The sequence below is a fragment of the Propithecus coquereli genome, unplaced genomic scaffold (assembly GCF_000956105.1).
Source record: "Propithecus coquereli isolate 6110/MARCELLA unplaced genomic scaffold, Pcoq_1.0 Scaffold238, whole genome shotgun sequence".
NCBI lineage: Eukaryota > Metazoa > Chordata > Mammalia > Primates > Indriidae > Propithecus > Propithecus coquereli.
In genome coordinates, this window is record NW_012147930.1 from 1,658,664 (window position 1) to 1,676,907 (window position 18,244).

The 18,244-nt window shown below is 45.5% G+C and overlaps 1 protein-coding gene across 1 annotated transcript in view; it reads right to left on the reverse strand.

Moving 5' to 3' along the window:
- The window catches only part of CSMD1 (CUB and Sushi multiple domains 1), a 1,519,798-nt gene that overhangs the window by 224,797 nt on the left and 1,276,757 nt on the right, over positions 1-18,244 (reverse strand). Inside the window, 2 exon segments of the mRNA XM_012645868.1 lie at positions 11,465-11,621; positions 15,765-15,934. Of these exon segments, the coding sequence (XP_012501322.1) occupies positions 11,465-11,621; positions 15,765-15,934 (327 nt within the window).

Genomic DNA, 18,244 nt, shown 5'->3' on the forward strand with positions numbered 1-18,244 from the left:
TTAAAATATTTTACTTCAGTAGAGAAAGACAAGCCATGGTTAGCCATTATTTTCACCCACAGATGTAAGTGTCCACTCCCGGCTCAGGAGCCAGCAGTGTGGACGGACCCGACCTCAGAGGCGAATTTCCGCGCGTGTGGACGTGAGCACTGGCCTAAGGCAAAGGCTGGGTCCCGAGTGCGGACGGAACACGTGCTCTGTGCCACGCGACGCGGCCGGCTGTTCTGTCCGTGTTCTCCCTTTTGATCACGAAACTAATCGCACACGGTGGTTGAGATGGCAGGATTCTCATCCGGACCGACCGGCGAGGTTTGTTACAGCCGAAACGCACCGTGGCAGCCCAGAGAGGTCCGGGCTCCTGAGAGGAGCACGCAGGCCGAGCGGTCGAGCAAACACGGGATGTTTAGGCTCCAGGAGGCAGAAGTGAGCAGAACGGACAGAAAGAACTTTAAAGAGCTGCCTCCCGACACACAGCGAGCTCCCGTAGAAAAGTCTCTCTCGCCCCTATATCCCATCGCGCTGCCAAGAGCAGAGCTTGGTCCGGGAGAACATCCTCCCAGGGGCACTGGGGCCGGGGAGAGGATGGGGGGTGAGAGGAGACGGGGACAGGACAGTTGAGCTCTTCCCAAGTAACGTGCTGGACCCGGTCCTTCCCACACACCTTCTCTTGCCTTGGGCTGCCTCAGTTTCCCGAATGCTCAGTGTGAACGGCAATGCTCATGCCTTCCTTCCCCCAGGCTGTAGAGACTTTCGCAAGAAAAAGTAAAGGCTGTATAAAAACACTTCCCACTCCGCTCTTCCTAAGCAAACACCGTATCCATACAGGGATTATCAACAATACTTGAATTTATTGCTGCAGTTATGATTCATATGCTGTTACTTTCATTATTCTGCGACTGATAAACACAAAGGAACTGCCGTGCTGTGTGCAAGAGTGCACCGCTCAAGCCACGCGGCAGGTGATCGATCCCTGAGAAGTGGCAGCCTCGGCTGGAGCACGGCTGGCATCGCACCGCGTCAGGAGCTGAGAATACGGCTGCTCCTTCTCCATGTCTCAGCCTCCGAACGGATCTCTGCCGAGTGGCTGCCGTCCCTCAGCTCAGCCGTGACTCGGGAGCGCTAGTCCGTCGGCACTTGGCGGGGACACCAACAACGTGAGCCTGCAACCCAAGAACGGCGCGCAGCCCGGCGCTGCAACGAGATGCAGTGCTCGCGCCTGGCGCACTCGGGCACACGCGACGTGAGGTTCCTAGAGGCTAAACGTCGTGAAGCGCTCAGCAGCAAAACCCACATACAAAGCAAACGAAATACAGAACCAAAGACTTTTCGTAAGCAAAGCCCGTGAGTTCGATCTCGTCCCCAAACTGGCACCACTTTTTATCTCCCAGTTCACCTCAGAGACTCCCAACCTCTGAGCATCTTCCGTCTTCCCTACCCTTCCTCCCTTGCTCCAGTGAAACCAGCCACCAACGTCCGCAAAGCCCCTGCGCTGGCCCTCGGGTGTGTGCTCCCCTCAGCTTTCTGACCTTCTCTGGCGAGGTCCGGGCTCCCTCCCCTGCCACGGACATCGCGGCCGTTGCCTCCTGAGGGACGCCCTGGCACGTGGGCGAGGAGATCCAGTGGGTGCTCGCCCTGGTCACGGTCTTCTAACAATCCTGTCACCCCCTGATGTCATCTGTGTCCAGGCTCATCGTCTTTTGTGCTTTCGTATTGCACGTCATCATCCGAATCATGCCTTTTTTTCAGATCGAGTTCTGTTCCGCCTGGAGCCTTGCCGCACACTCCAGCCACCCCTCCAGAGCACGCTCCTGCACCCTGAATTTCTTACGGGTCCTGCCACGGGTAAGTGGTGGCTGGTGTTCTGCGTGTCTTTTATTCTTCCACGTTTTCCCGCGCACCCAGTCCGGGACTCCACCTGGGAAGTAGCCTCCAGCGAAGGCTGGGATGGACTAGTGAAGGCTCTTTGTTCATGGCATCGCCTAAGTCTGGCAGTTAAAATAGAAACGGGGAAATATATGCATGGGGCTGTGTTTAATTGGTGCTTATTTTAATTCCAGACAATTTGTTTATAAGTGCCTTTGATTCGCATAAAATGTGAAGCTTCTAATGATTTCAAAGTGTTATTAAAACTGTCTACACAGAAAGAAATCAGTGAGCTGGCTCTCCCAGTCAGGAAAATAAATATATGCCTTTCAAATCTTAACACTTTCTGATTTTCTCAAAATTCGGGAGGAATTAAAAATAGCATTCAATCAGAAATATGCAGCTAGTGAAATTTTCAGAATGGATTCATTAATATTATTTAACAAACCTTGAATGGAAGTTACAGTTTCATATTTCTCTGCAAAGTGATTTTCAGAAGAAAGAATCTTACCAGCTCCTATTACATGTGGATATAGAAATGTTTGGTGATGTATTTACATAATAAAATAAATATTTCCATGAATTATTTTGCATGATATGAAATCCAATATAGAAATCTCCAGCATTGGGAATATAAAAGTTATTTTGGTCACAATGAATTTAGTTAGAGGAAGACAAATGAACCAACAGCAAATATTTCAAACGAGTTTTGATGGCCAGGAACACGCATAACAGGGCAGATTCCAACAGAAACAGAAACCTGCCCTCCACTTCCTGAGGAATTGGTACTGACCTCCAGGGCTATGTGGCCAATCTTTAAGGTTACTGTGTCAATAATATGTTCAATGTCAGTTACTCTCGATTTTATATGTAAATTTGATTTGTTTCAGTGGGTAACTTTTGTGGCCTGAGGAAAAGTAGAGTGTTCTGTCCTCCAGAGAGAAATTCAGATGGTTAATGTTGGTAGATAATACATGATTGATACATTGATAGATAGAAATAGATCACAAATGATAGGTTCATAGATAGGTTCATAGATGTTTGCTTGATCAATTAATAGATACATAATAGATACAGACAGAATGATAAAAGATGGATAGATCATAGATAGATATCATCCATCTGTAGATGGATGACCAATCGATGATCAATCAGTAGAAACATACAGGATACACACACCACAGACAGACACAGAGATAGGTAGGCAGAGGATAGGTAGGTAGCTCTGTAGGTAGCAGGGAGGTAGATGACGGATGAACACGAATGCCTGTTAAGACGTGTACCAAATGCTTTCAGCACAGACGTGTACCAGATACTTCAGCACAGACATTATCCAACACTACTGTTTACTGAATGGCATGAAAGCAATGACTTTTCCTTAAAAGGTCATTTCTAAGATGAAACACCAATGTCAAAAGTATTGGTCATTGGCTTTGCCTTAGAACGAGATCTCCTTGTAAGCTTTCCCCTGGCACAGAGAAGGGAGGGTCGCCCGCTGGGGGCTGGCCTGTGGCCTCCCACCTCCCCACAGGCACTGAGAGCCCCTCCCGGTGGGGCTGGGTGGCTGGGAAGAGGTGAGGGGACGTGGGAGGCACCGCAGAGACAGAGGAAAGCCCTGTTCTGAGAGGATTCGGGCATGTAAAACACTGAGTCTATGGCCATAGTGGACGTGACTTTGCAGCCTATGACTTATTTGCAGACAGTAGATTCTTAACTGTAGACGGAAACATTTCCTGAAACTTTAAAATAAAATTTAAAGGCACATGTAAGCAACAAAATTGTACCTTTCCTTTTACTAAACGTATGCTGCACGTCGGCGGGAGTGTGTGCGTGTGCCTGTGCACACACTGCCTTCATCTGTTAATGGAATTACCTGAGAAGGAATTAAAGCAACAATATCCCTAAACAGGAAACATGGGGGAGACTCTACAGGGGCCCCAAGGTGACCCCTTCTCCCTCCGTGAGTGTGGACAGGATCTGTGCCTGCTTCCCGTCGACCAAATGTGGCGAACGTGAGAGCGCCAGATGTCTGCAAGGTCCCTGGTCCCTGGATTTTGAGTTAGTCAAAAGGGAGATCATCCTACAGGAGCCCGACTCGATCAGAAGTCCGTGAAAGAGGGTGCAGCCCTTCCTGAGGTGAGGACTCTGCCACTGGCAGCAGAGAGGATGTGCGCTGCCTGGGGAGAGGGTCCCAGCCCAAGCACCACGAGGAACTGAGTTCTGCCAGCAGCCCGAAGAGGACACTGAGGTTCAGAGGAGACCACAGCATGGCAAGACCTCATCACAGCCTTGTGAGATGTTGAGGGAGGACCCAGCCACGCTGTGCTCAGGCTCCTGACTCAAAGACACTGTGAGATAATAAATGGGTACTGTTTTAGGCCCCTAAGTTTGCGGCAATTTGTTACACAGTAATAGAAAAACTAATACATGAAATATCTGCCTATTATTTGAAAACACCTTTATAAAATTACTTACTAGTTAACTGGGGAAAAAAATAATGCTTATCACGTTTTTTGCAATAGTTTTCTCAGCTAAATTAATAGCTATAAGAATAAAACCTTTGATCATAAGCCTTTACTTATAAACTCTACATAGATACTGTACTATCGCATGAAAAAATGCTAAATCAGCAGAATGTTTGCCATAATCTTAATCCTCACAGAAATAAAAAAAGTCTATTTATTAGCGTTAATGTGGACTTGTGCGCAGGCTGGGTGCTTTCTTATCTTCTTGACCCCATTTCATACTTTTCCTTGGCTCTTAGCTCTTAGTTATGAATAATTTTTAAAACTACTTACTGAACAAAAAGCCACTTTGACTCGAGTTCCTAGACTATAATGCACGGTACAAATGGAAAGCGGTGGATGTTATTCTTTCAATAATATGACCTGTTTCACTTTATAACAGCAATGTTTACACGTCACCACCAAGAATGTCTGGAAAATCGGCGAATGTCTTTATTGCTGATAAAATTAGATTGTAGAACTTGCAGCTTCCATAAGATTTCCAAAATCTAGTTGTAACCAGTGCTGACATGAACGTGTCATCGTGCATTTGTCTCACTTGCGGTCCTGGAGGTCCAGGTGTCAGAAGAGTCTATCAGGAGCGCACAGAGTGGCTGCTGACATGTCTGGGGAGAGACAGGTGGGAAGGGGACCCCCAGAGAGAGTTACATGAAGCCAGCAGGACGTGCACCGACCCTGCAGAGCCCCGCTCCCTTGATCCACCCGTGGTCTCGAGCACTCCCAGCGGCAGACTCTGACGGAGCCGGTCTTCGCCCTCAGGTGTTTTCAGTAATCCACAGCGTCCGTGCATGCGTCACGCTCACAACATTTTTGACTTGTTTTGAAGCACAGGAGTGACAACGCTGAGCATTTCTTCCTTGGCCTTGAGAATAATTCCCGCCCAGAGCTACTCTCTCGCTTGCAATAGAGTATTTAACGTCGGTGTCATTTTAATTCTATCAGCGTGTTAACAAAACCAGGATGACAGCTGCATGGGCCCACGGCTCGTGGCTTTAATTTTCTCACTCACGAAATATGTGGTCAAGCGCTCGGAACGCGCTCGGGGTCAGCTACCCCCTCCACCTCCGACTTTTAGGACGGCACGTGGACGGAGGCCCGTGACCCGCGGGCCTGCGGACGGACCCTGGGTAGGGCGGGCAGCCAGCTGTGGGCTCCATCCCTTTTGGTTCCAGCTACAGTTGTCGTGGGGCCACTGTGGGGCTTCCCAGGCCTCTCTCTGGTGCTCTCGAAACTGGCCGCAGCCGGCAACGTGCAGACGCCGACACAGGTGATGTAACGTCCCCTTACATCGGTGAGATGATTCTACGCGGCGACACTGTCTCTCCGTCATCCACTATCAATACACACCTGAGTGGTGAGGTGAGGAGCGCAGCTGTCACCCATCAGGACGCTGGAGCCGGGCCCTGGAGCTGTACCCGGCCGCCGCGGGCCGGACGCTCTACGTCGGGAGCCTCTCCCTCCCTCCTCCTCGTCACCTGTCAGGGGCACTGGGCGAACCAGCACTGAAGGTTTCTTTTGCCAAGAGCCTCTGCCGTGCGTTGGGAATTCCCAGGTGTGACTTCTCGCCCGCGCCGACGCTGTGCAAGGGAGGGTGGGCCGCGGGGTTGCGTCCACAGCAGGGGAGTTGCTCACCTGGCGAGTTGGGGTTAAGGTCTGTGGTACGGGCGGCTCCTGTCTGCGCAGCGTCTGCTCGCTGAGCTCGGAGCAGACCGGCCAGACATTCTGACCAGACGCGGGCTGGGTATTCCACAGGCGTCCTAATCCTTACAACAGAGCCACCCGCTGCTGTAATACGACTTCCCTTTTCACCAGGGTGGAGATCGGGGCCCAGAGAGATTAACTAACATACTGGATTTCACACAGCAAAAGGCAGAACTTGATCCGAGGCTGCTCAGTTCCCAAAGATCTGAATGTGCTGTGTATGCCTCCCTCCTGGAATCTTACTGCGGACTAATTTACGGGCACAGGACCGTGTGACCCCCAAGCACAGAACGTGCTTCTCCCACAGCGGTGTGTGTGGAACATCGCTCGAGCGCTCGGACGACTGAAGCTAGGAAACAATCTCTGTTCCTCCTGGGCTATGAAACGATGGGTAGGTTTCTCTAACGCTCCGTTCCCTCGTATCTGCTATGTTTTCCCCGACGTGTGTCCCCCACCCATTATCCCACGGACTCACAGGTCGTGTTCGACTGTCCCCCTCTTGGCTGACGTCCGCCACCCTCCTGAAGTGCCCCCCTCTGATTTCGGTCGGCCTGAACCTTTCCCTGCCTGTTCTTGGTCAACGCTCCTGGTTATCCTTTATTAGGTGGCTGCGTCGGTGATACGAAAGTGACCAAGAGTCCTCCTCCTGAGAACCTCACGTGCTGTTGGTGAAAACAAAAGCTGTAGAGACAGAACGTAAGAGGTTTTAGGATCTGGAAAGAGCAAGCAGTTGTGCGTCGGGAAGTCGGACCAAACGGTAGTCTTTATATGGGCTAGATCAGGGCATTTAATCTTAACCTTGAAAAATGAGGCATAAGGCAGCTAGCAGCAAGGGGGGAAATTCTAGAGCCTTCCATGATCATTCCAGACTTCAATGATCTTTCACTCCTCCGGAAAACTCTATCTGCCATAAATATACATATATAAATATATATATACATGCCCACATACGCACACATACGTGTACACATACGTGTGTGTGTGTATATGTTTCTTAGGGCACTAGATACACACGTTATCATCAAGGAGCTACAGTTTATTTGAGGGAAGAGAACAAACTCATTTAAAGATGTAACGTGTGTCCAGCTTAACAATGTATTACGGCTCAAACACATCAGTCATTGCGAATCAGGACCAGGGACTGACTCCTCCAGCACCTGCGGATTCACCCCACAGCAGAGAATATATTACGTTTCATTACCGCATAGAAACGATAATCACATTTCTACTGACCTATGTTTCATAAGTGATAAATGTGACGCCCCTAAGTCATTTGTTTGTGAATGGGAACCGTGACGTTTGCCGTCTCTGTCTCAAAACGGCATTAAACGTTCGGTTCACAGGTAACCCACGAACAGTCGCTGATCTGTCAGAAAAAGGCTCCTCTAGGACAGCCCAGAGATGCTCGTCTGAACCACAGTTCTTAAACTTTCTCCAGGTAGCGAGAGATTTTGTCAAATTGTGGCAGAAGGTTTGTTTCCGTCTGTACAAATAACCCAGAATATATATAAATATATATTAATGCAACGCAGAAAGTGCCCCTCACTTCCCAATTCTCTCATAGTCCTGTAGTAAACAGTTTCCTAAGAGTGACTATTCTGGGAACGTTCTTGTGAAACTCTAAAAATACAACATATTTTTAAAAGAATTCTGAATTCAGTAGAGGATCTAAAAAAAAAATCCAGAACTCCTTTACCTTAAAAATATTTGTTGAAATATTTAGATAACAGAGTAACCCATTGTCAGTATAATCTTTCCTGATCTTTGAAGAGGCTCAAGATCACTACTAGACAGCAAAACAAAAGGCTTATGCTAACTAAGGTGAAGCTCCTGCTGTTCATTGCCTGGGGCGCTCTGTGAGACAGAATATAATTTAAATAACAATGATCCAATCTGAGTTTCTCTCATTACAGGTCACAGGTCTATGAAAACGCAGAGAAGAATAAAAAACTGACATCCATTGTCCCTGATCTCCCAGAGCCATGGGCGAGGGCTCCATTTGGTGGTTACATATCTGAAAAATGTTACCGGGTATGAAAGAAAAGAGGCAAATCTGTAATAAAAAGTAGTGTTTTGTAATAGAGGTAAACTTTTAAATTTTTATTTTGGTCTAACCTACTACTCAGAAAATAGTAGCTGCTCATTAAAATGACTATCAATCAACATATTTATTCCAGCATGGCCCATGGATGGCCTGGCCTTTCTGCCTTGCCGGCCTTGCATGTTTATCAGTATCAGTCATGCACGTGGTGCTCACACAGGCGTGATCGCCTAAAATATCTGCAAGTAAGGTCATCAATAATTAGAAGACCTGAATTTGGGTCCCAGCGGTGCCACTCCCCGTGTGAAATGTCAGCAAATCCTGAAAGACCTGAAGACTCGGTTTCTCATTTACGAGGAAAAGTCAAAGGAGCTATGTAGCAAGACCTGGAATTGCCAGGACTGTAAAGTTAGAAGGTACGTGAGAGTGTGCTTTCGTAATAGTAAAGAATATGCAAACATAATTTTTACCCATTTCAAAAATTTTAGGGTGTTTATTAAGCTGTATATTTACTCTCTGTTGATACTTTCTAATCCACTTGTGTGCGCATTAATTATGGATCTGAAATATTTAAATACCAATGTTTCCTTAAGTAATGCAATTAGTGAGCAAGAGGCAATTGCAAAAGTCTTTTGAAAATAGTTGAAAGTGTCTCTATACAGTCATGAGCTTTAATAATTTGCTAAAATATTTTATAAGCATCCATCATTTCCAAAACATCTTTTGGGGATGGATATTTGATTCAGGTGTTTGATCGCATTGTGGGAGCTTGGGAATTCTTAATTACTTATGTCCAAATCTAAGAATTTAATGTGCAGTTAATACTATTTGGGTTATATAGCCATCAGCACCACCAGTTCTCTATTACAAACATCTTTTCCCGTCTGAGGAGGTTCTAGCTCTAAGATAATCTTGCAAACAGGACTCGTACCTGAGGAGCGTCTGTGTTTTCATAGGGAGAAACAAAAAGGTGAAACAGACAGAAAAAGATAATTGCTCCTGTCAAATTGATTATACCATTAACTAAATATCAGTCATCTCCAATATTTCTTTCTTCTGTTTCTAGAATGTTTGTGTTACTGTGCAGTCAAAAACGTGCATATACTTGGAAAGTGCCCATAAAAAGATGAACAGATTCAGGCTTTCTCAGAGTTACTCAGCAAATGTGGAGGGACGGCAAGATGTCCTAAAGCCACGCGGGATGCCCAGGAGCATGTGGACTTAGGACATCCACACGGGGCCGGGGGCTCCCTGGAGCAAGCCTTCTGTGTGAGGAAGGAAGCCGTAGGAAACCAACAAGCCAACAACCTCTACTCTCCACCCACGTGCACGGTTCCAGAGCACGTGGACCTTCCTCACTGCTACGTGAAACACAAAGGAAACATAAGAATTCCAGACATAGTTCAGTATGCCCTCCTCAATTCCGAGTCCAGTTGCTTGAAATTCCAATATCCACAAATTTCCTTCTGGATACTTTTTGCACAACCATGAGAAAATAGGACCAGGCGTGTAGAGTTGGAGGGAAAATAGGAAGCAGTTACTAGGGTTGGAAAAGTATTGAGAGACAAAATAGAAGCTGAGCAAGGATGCGTTTTCTGTGATGCAGCCACGGGAGAGGAGACAGGGAGCTTAGTCAGCTCCTAACTGGGAGCACGGTTAGGGTTAGGGTTACGGTTAGGGTTAGGGTTGGGTTAGGGTGCAGAGGTGCGAATAGGAGGGAGGGAGGCGCCCAGGCCAGGGTTTCTGCTCTTTGCTGAGGGAACCACAGCAGAGACACGACTGTAAGATGAACCAAGGCAACAAAGCACGTTTAGTGGCCAGAGAATTGGAGGTACACATGGTGGGAACTTCCCCTGAAATATCTAAAGTCAGAAAGTCACCAAAAGGTTTTTCACACAGTTTTCCTTCCCAGTGTTCATATTCCTCTAAGACTAGCACAGGAGGAAGTGGGAATTAACATATCCAAGTAAGAAAACAAACCACGTTGGGCACAGATGGAGAAAGGGAACTGGAAAACATTTCATCTGCGAGCACAATGATTCCACAAGGGCTCTTTGAAACTTCTCAGAGTGAAATCCTGGAAAGCTATCTTTGAAATGTAATTGTAGATTGATCTTATAGCATCAATTGTTGTCAGTTTATCATGCACACAAATTAATTAATACGCCTGCTGTTTACTCAGCCTTTCCAATGGTATTACGGCGAAAGTGAAAAATTGGTTTTCTCCTGATGTCAGCCACTCTAGTTCTATTTTTGCCCAGGGTCTTACAATTCTTCAAGTGTGATTTCTCCTACTAAAAGGGATTTGAGACAATTAATCTTCCTCTTAGGCACCCGGATTAGCTCTGGGTCTGTGGGGTGATTCTTGTCTTCTCCAGGCTTCAGTGCTCATCTGCCAAATCAGGGCATCGGTCTGGATGTTCCTAACAAACTCTCGTGCTCCCAAAGCCAAACTTCTTAATTTCTTATGTTGGGCTGTTCACTATTACATAGGTTTTTAATCATCAGATTAGTGAAGGATTGGGCTGTTTTATGTATTCTAAGCATTCAGTTAATTGATTAGTTAATCTTAATTAGTTACCCACACCAAATAGCTAATATTTTAACTTAGGCACTAAGGATCCTGAAAATGTCAGTTATCGTATTGCAAACTCCCCTTTTGAAACACAACTTCTCTTTTATTTTTCCTCTCTTTTGTCTTCTTCATTTACATCGTTTAAATAGATAAAAACATTTCATATTGATTTATAACATTAGGGGAGTACTAGAGAACACTGCTTAAAACTGTGAAATACAGATCCAATCCTGGCCCCATCAAATCATGGAACTGTTACCTTGAGCGAGTACTCAAACTACTTCTGTTAGTTTTCTCATCTCGGGAATTAGTGGTGATGAGGAAAGAATTTACTACATACAGTTGTTATACGTGTGTGTTTATATACACATAGAATTATACATATGATTTTATATATGTAAGATCATTCAGTCCATAACCTCTAATTATATCAGATATTCATTATAAATCCTTCATATATAAGTACGTGAATTTTTATCAGTGCCTACTATACCACGGTCAGTATTTTCAAGCCCAGCAGATGTTTCCTGTTCAGGTCCAGCTATTTCATTATTAAAATATGAATATTTCTAATCAGATACATTTCTAGAAATGTGTCTACACTGTCCCGTCAACGATGTACAGAATGAAAACGCAACCCAAAACACAGTAGGCGGCCAGAAAAAAAACAAAATTTATAACTTATCATATAAGCTAGGCATCAGATGTGTCCTGAAAAGATAGAAAATCAACAGAATGGCATTGCCATGTGCTACTTACTAGTGTAGGTGAGCTGAAAGCCTGAGTCGGTGTCCGATCCGTCGGTGTTGAATTCCAGCCACAGGTGGTTGGAGGTGCTGTTCAGGGTCAGTCCCGTCAGTTCATTTTTGGTGAAGGCTCCCAGGGGACGTGAGGAGCTGTCCTTCCCATCATACACCTAAGGCAAAATTCACAGCATGAGCTCCCGTTCTTTAATTGTGTTCTTTTGTTAGCAATTTTAGCAAGAAATTCAAAGATGTGGTTTTATACATTACTTTAAAAGTTATACAGTTCAGAGAAAGGTAAATGGATGAGTTAGTGCTAAATAATCTTTTCTTTAAGTTTTATCTTTAGCACTAATACTAGAGACGAAAGATTCCATTTTTGTTCCCATCGTTTTACATTCATTACTTTAAAAGCTCTTTCTGTGTTCATGTAAAATTACATAAATATTCCTTTGCATGTGCAGGTTCCAATATCTGTCTTTGTATGCCCTTCCTCATAATCCAGTTAGAAAGGAAGAAGGAATTTATATGGTGTTAATCCTTAGTACCTTCTCTGAACTAAGTGAGAGAACATCCCATTCTCCTCTGTTCCCCTCTCTCTGAAGGCATTAAAAGATAGCACGATGTGCTGAAATCTTGCCACATTTTGTAGTCCGTCAGCCCGGGGTGACTTTAGTCTTGAATTTGTTGTAATGATAAAAAAATCCTATCTTGCAATAATAATAGGCAGAAGTGCCATCTTGCTCTGACACACTCTGTATTTGCCACCCTCCTCCTTTGCGGGTGTGAAACGTGAGTGGATGTAACGAGTACACAGACGGCGAAATGCACAGGGCTGGTTTTGACCGGATGTCAGGACAGGGGAGGGAAAAGTCTCAGCGAGGGGTTCCCCGCTCTCAGGGAGAGAGGCGTGGGGGCTGGGTGCCCCCCTCACCTCCTGGTGCGATTGGGGCAAACCGTTTTGGCCGGGCACTGTGGGATTCGCGGCGCCACGCTTCCTGCTGAGGCTGTGTGGGGTGCTCACCTGGCAGAGACCGCAGGGCCGCCGCAGTGGGATTCAGGGCCGTGGGCCCCTCACAGCCCAGCAGAACAGACGTTAACCGGTCTCTCTCACTGGCAGGGAACCACCTTCTGGATAAGGTTGTTCGGAAGTATGAATAAAAATGTATTTCACTATGTTGAAGAACATCGAGTTTTTGTTGTTTCAAAAGAGCACCTTAATTAAATAATAAAGGTAATCAGAGCCCTCGGTAGCCTCTTCCAATGTGTTTCTCTCCTCCTCTTCTTTTCCTCCTCGTACGGATCAATTTTTACTTTTCTTTCATCACCTCTCTTCCAATCCACACGCAAAGCATTCGTGTTACTCAGGAGACTGACAGGCACATACACACTCGCAAAGGGGGAAAATGCGTTTAGAAAAATTTATTTTGTGGATAATTACTTCATTAAAATTAAATAAGCACATACTAGTGCAGTGGAATCAAATACCCTCTAATTTCCTCACTATAAGGCTATTGTCACAGGCTATTGTTTAAAAGTCATTGTTTGGTTTACCATGTGGTTATACCAGACACGGCGCAGGGTCCGACACACAGACAGCAGAGAGTTTAAATCCAGAGATCTAATTCAGAGGGAAAACGTCCAGGTCTCCCAGGAAGGTCTCGGGTTACCCCACATCCCACGTGGTCGTGATTCATAGAAATCTCTGGAGCTGGGGGGCACGAAACACTGGCCGCGCAGTTAAGCCCCTCTCAGTCCCGCGACACTGTCAACCAGTCCACTCCCTGGATCTTGGCTTCCTCGGGAGGCCTTGGCCGCGCGTCCCAGGGACCTTGAACAGGTCTCGTAGGCAGCATCTTGCCCTCAGCAGCCTCCCAGTCAGAGCTGCAGAAAGTGAGCGGCTCAGACGCTGAGCCTCAAGTTTCTCCAGAACGGGAATCCCGCCTTTTCCGTCCGCACCACCAGCAGTTAGCATGTGCTTGGCGATAGGTGACTCGGAACGAGCCAGTCACGGACTAACAGGGAGCATTATTCTGTCGTCTCTCTGTAGCTAAAAATTTGAGTTCAAGTTATGCCTTGATTGCCAATGAAAATGCGGACAGTGGAGGCAGCCGGACGACGAGATGTTTGATTCCGATTGCATAAGCAACAGGCTGCGTCAGCTCCGAGCATCTCCTACTTACATTCCCTTGTCTACAGGAGGCTACACTCAAAGGGCTCCTTTCAGTCATTAGAAAAAGGCTGCCAGAGTCACCCGTTCAGTTCAAGGCTGTACATGCGTGCATCACGGATCCTCCTCAGAGCGTGGCCTGTGATCAGTGCCGTGTGCTCCAGGGAATGCGGCCCGTCGGCAGATGATCGCGGATGAGAAAGCACCGCGCGGAATCCCAGAGCCATAACGCCAGAGGTTCCGGGGGAATCTTTCCCAGCTTTACAGAAACCATACCCTAGGGCTTTGCTTCCATAATTAATTGCTCTTTCCATTATATGTTCCTTTCACAATGTTTTCCTGAGAGCTGTATTTCCCCTACATGATTTTTCCGCAGGAAGCAAGAAAACATCATGTTTATGTACGTGTAGGGGCCGCGTATATAGAATTTCAGTCTTTATTATTGAATCACTGTATGTGTGAAGGAGGAATGTGAACAGCAGTATGCTCAAAAATTAAGATAATTTCACTTGAAACATTTTCAACGGAGATTTGTATTAGCACATTCAACAAAATATGTGCTTGCAAAACATTTAGGCATTTCACGATTGACAGTTTCTCCGAAATCAAACGTGTTAAATGAGATTTTTTTTACTTCGTGTTGTAATCAATAGGTTTAAAATGCACACAATCACAAATGCACACAAATGAACATGAGTTCCTTCCCTCCGTTCCAATATTGACCATGTGTATTTTATGCATTATCTCTAATCGCTCACCCGCACACAGTACAGTTAAGAATTATTTAAAAGTTTGCCTTAAAGGCTTACGGACTTCTAAATTTGAGGTTATCAAAGAATTCAGAAAATGCTTACTTACGACATAACTAAAATTTTTCTTTTAGATTAGTAAGAATGTGCTAGTTTCTTGCCTGAAAACCACTTCCTAATTATAGTCCTCCTATACTGCCAGTGTGAGCTCTCAAAAGACTATTAAAATGAAAGAACAATCAGAATAAAACCACTCTACTAAATTAGGACATTGAAATGTAGTCAAACGTGGACTTCGGCGGGAGTAAGCTGTAGGCCTCTCCTGACCTGTGAGCGCGACTTCTAACGAGGTCGAGTCCGGCCCTGTAGGGCCTGGGGTCCAGCCTTTGTGAAAAGGGAAGGCAAACTGTCCCCTTCTGGTTGGCGCTTTGCATATTTTCCCTTAATGCTCACAGCTCGAAGTGAGTTGACTCTGCTGAATCTGAGCTACATCACTGTGTGTGTCCAGCAGACATAACTGGAAAACCCTAGAACTTTAGGAAGGGAGTAAGAAGAGCCATGTGTCCCTCTCTTGCCAAAGATTAGCTGTGCGATCAGTAAACGCTCACCTTCCCGTGGGAACAGGCGGGTGGCTGGATCGGGTGATTCATGGCACCAGCCTTGGCTGCTCAGAGCTTTTCTCTGTCAATGCCCTGAGGTTCGGTCGCCCACTCCCCAGCCCCTAGATGGTCCCCAATTTCCTGGGAACTATATCAGAAGCCTTAAGAATTAAGGGGCATTTCCAGCTGGAGCTTGGACTTTATACATCAAGGCAGGACCTGGGCGCCCTGCAACTCACAGAGAGACCCCGTCTCGCCCCTGATTCTCCCCACGAGCCCTGCTCTGTCTTCCGGTGACAGGGGCTGGACTCGCTCCCATTATCGCACCAACAACCTTCCAGCTTTACATGTTGTCCCCGTGTTTAAAAATTGATAGTAACTCTAGAAAGGCTTGGCTTGGGGGCCCTGCAAGTTTTAATAATTGCTATTATGTGCTAGGCACAAGCTAGACACATCTGCATACTTTACAGTATTTAATCCTCAAACAGCCCCCAAAGGTCAGTATCCCTGCATATTCTTACCCAGAAGGAAGTTAAGGATAAAAAATGTTAAATAACTTGCACAAGATACATGACTAAGAAATGTTAGATCCAGGATTACTGGCCAAGTTATTTCAATGTTCACATACGCTCTTCCGAGCAACACTGAATTATACCTTCTCAAACCAATTGTGTAAGTAAACGGGAATAAACTATATATCTGTGATAATAAATGTATCTACCTATATCTATGTAGATAGATAGTATGTTCCTTGAGAAGAAAAGATGGAGTTGTCATATTAAAGAAGATTCTTTTTACCTTTAGAATATCTCCCTCGAACAGCTGGAAGCTCCGCGCTCTGAGGTGGATCCCCTTGCCAGCCTCTGTTTCTATTCTATAGATGCACTCGTGGTTATTATCATAATTTGATGGAAAATTTGGAGACAGTAATGTTCCTTCGTTTCCTTTGACACTTGCTCCACATTCAGCTAAAATAAACAGGACATTAAAGAGAGAGGGTTCACAAGTGGAATTACTGACATTAATAGATTAAGAACTTTATAATTATGACAGCCCTCTCATCTATCCATGTATGTCTATTAATAACATAGCTTTTTAAAAACAGGTGATTTTTTAATAGTATTACCACCTAGACAGAAAAGATACCCCATTCATCTCATTTTCAGTGTTTTCTCATTTCTTTTAATAGAATGACCTCTTACTGCATGGAAGCAGCATGCCGTCTTGTAGAGAGTTCTAGAATAAAATAAAAATGCTCAAACACCAGGGCTCCCGGCTGTCTTGCCGGGTTGTGGCATCACCTTGCCACGCCGCATTTCTGCCTTGTGAAATGTCCCCGACACTTCCCGTGTGCTCATTCAACTGCCGTGTCATCGCGATTTCCCTACATTGATATTTTGTGGCGTCAGCCTGATCTGACGGCAGACGAAACCACCGAGTTATCTTCTAGGATGTCAGAGCGCTGAACTCAGCCGCTCACCTTATACCCTGGCGTGGAAGGGCACTCAATGGCAGCAAATACATTCTCCTCTTTTTTTGATAAAGGAAGAGGGTGATCGACTTCTAGTTCCACATTTGTATAAAACAAAACACCTTTCATCAAGGTAAAAGTGAAAATAAATATAACCCTCTATCTTCTGTCGACCCGGAGGAAGTCACTTAACCTGTCAGCACCTGTTTCACTAGGAAAATGAATAGTTTAGGTTAAGAACTCCTTCAGCTCTAAAATTCTATGAGTCCAAAATGATCATGAAATAAATAATACAGTTGAGCGGTTGTGTGCACATTCTCAGATTTAACTTCTCATGATAAGATGGACGTGTCAAGAGTAATAATGCTATTAGGTGTCACGTACTTTTCTAAGTTCTTTACATTCATTTAACTTATTCATACTTGCAGTAACCTCATGTGACAGGTCAATAACCCCATTTGCAGATGAGGAAACTGAACCACTGAATAGTTTTCAAGCCAAGTGTCTTTACCAAGATCATACAACTAATACAGATTAATTATTGATGTGATATAAACTGTTAAGTGCCCAGGAAGAGAATCACACCTTTTTTGTATCCTAAATAATGCTTAAATATACTTTACAACTAATAATTCATAATACCCTTCATAATTAACAATAATGAAACTGGAGTAATAAGAATTTAAATGTTCTAGAAGGGTGAGTGATTTTAAGGACTTTTATTCAAAATAGGTCACCGATAAACTGCAGCTGATATTTGTTACTACATTAGCATTCAGGAAACTAACCATATAATAATTTCTCATAATGCACCATAAAGGTAGGACAAGAAAGAAGAATTTAGTATTTGTATCTGTGGGAAGAAAAAAAGCTAAAACAAAGATCGTATGATCATCTCAACAGATACAGAAAAAGCGTTTGACAAAATTCAGCACCTTTTATGATAAAAACTCTTAACAAAATAATCATAGATGGAACATTTATCAAAATTATAAAAGCCAAATGCCACAAACCCGTAGCCAACACGGCACATGTCTGTGCCATGACAGCGGTGGGGAGGGTTTGCGTGAGTGGTATGGGGAGCAACTGACAGGGTGTGTTAAAGCTGGACAAAGTGAGGAGGTTTTCAGTTGGGATGGAGCATTCTGGCCGCTGTCTCCCCCTGGGGTGCCCCCCGCTGGGAGAAACCTGAGGAGGTGTCTGGAGAGGTGCAGGTGGCTGGCTGGAGGATGGAGGGGGAGGAGGCTGACCTCAGAGCTGCACAGCCCGTGCCGAATCCTTCAGAAGGAGGAACTCATCAGGTGTGGAGAAGGCGAGAGGGGGAGGGGGGGGGAGAGAGAGAGAGAGAAAGAGAGAGAGAGACAGTGTCCAGATGTGCCTCCTGGCCCCATGGTGGATTTTAGCATGATTAATAACCCCTTTATTTAAAGGCATCTTGCAACCAGAGGGACTGGGAGGAAAATCAGGAAACTGCAGGGGAAAGAGACAGTAGCCAGTCCAAGGCCCCCCGGGCACTCTCCCAGGGTGGTGGGGTGGTTGAAGGCTGGGCTGCAGGCTGATTGGGTCCGAATCTCACTAGCCCCGCGTCCTTGGGCAAAGTGCGCAGATTCTCTGTGTCTCAATATTCCCATCTGTGCAATGGCACTGACAATAATGGCACTTTCTTCACAGAGACATCATGCCATTAAATAAATCAATACGTGTACAGGGCCCAGAGCACTGCCTGGTCTACAGTTAAGAGGGCAATGGCTCACGCCTGTAATCCTAGCACTCTGGGAGGCCAAGGCGGGTGGATTGTTTGAGCTCA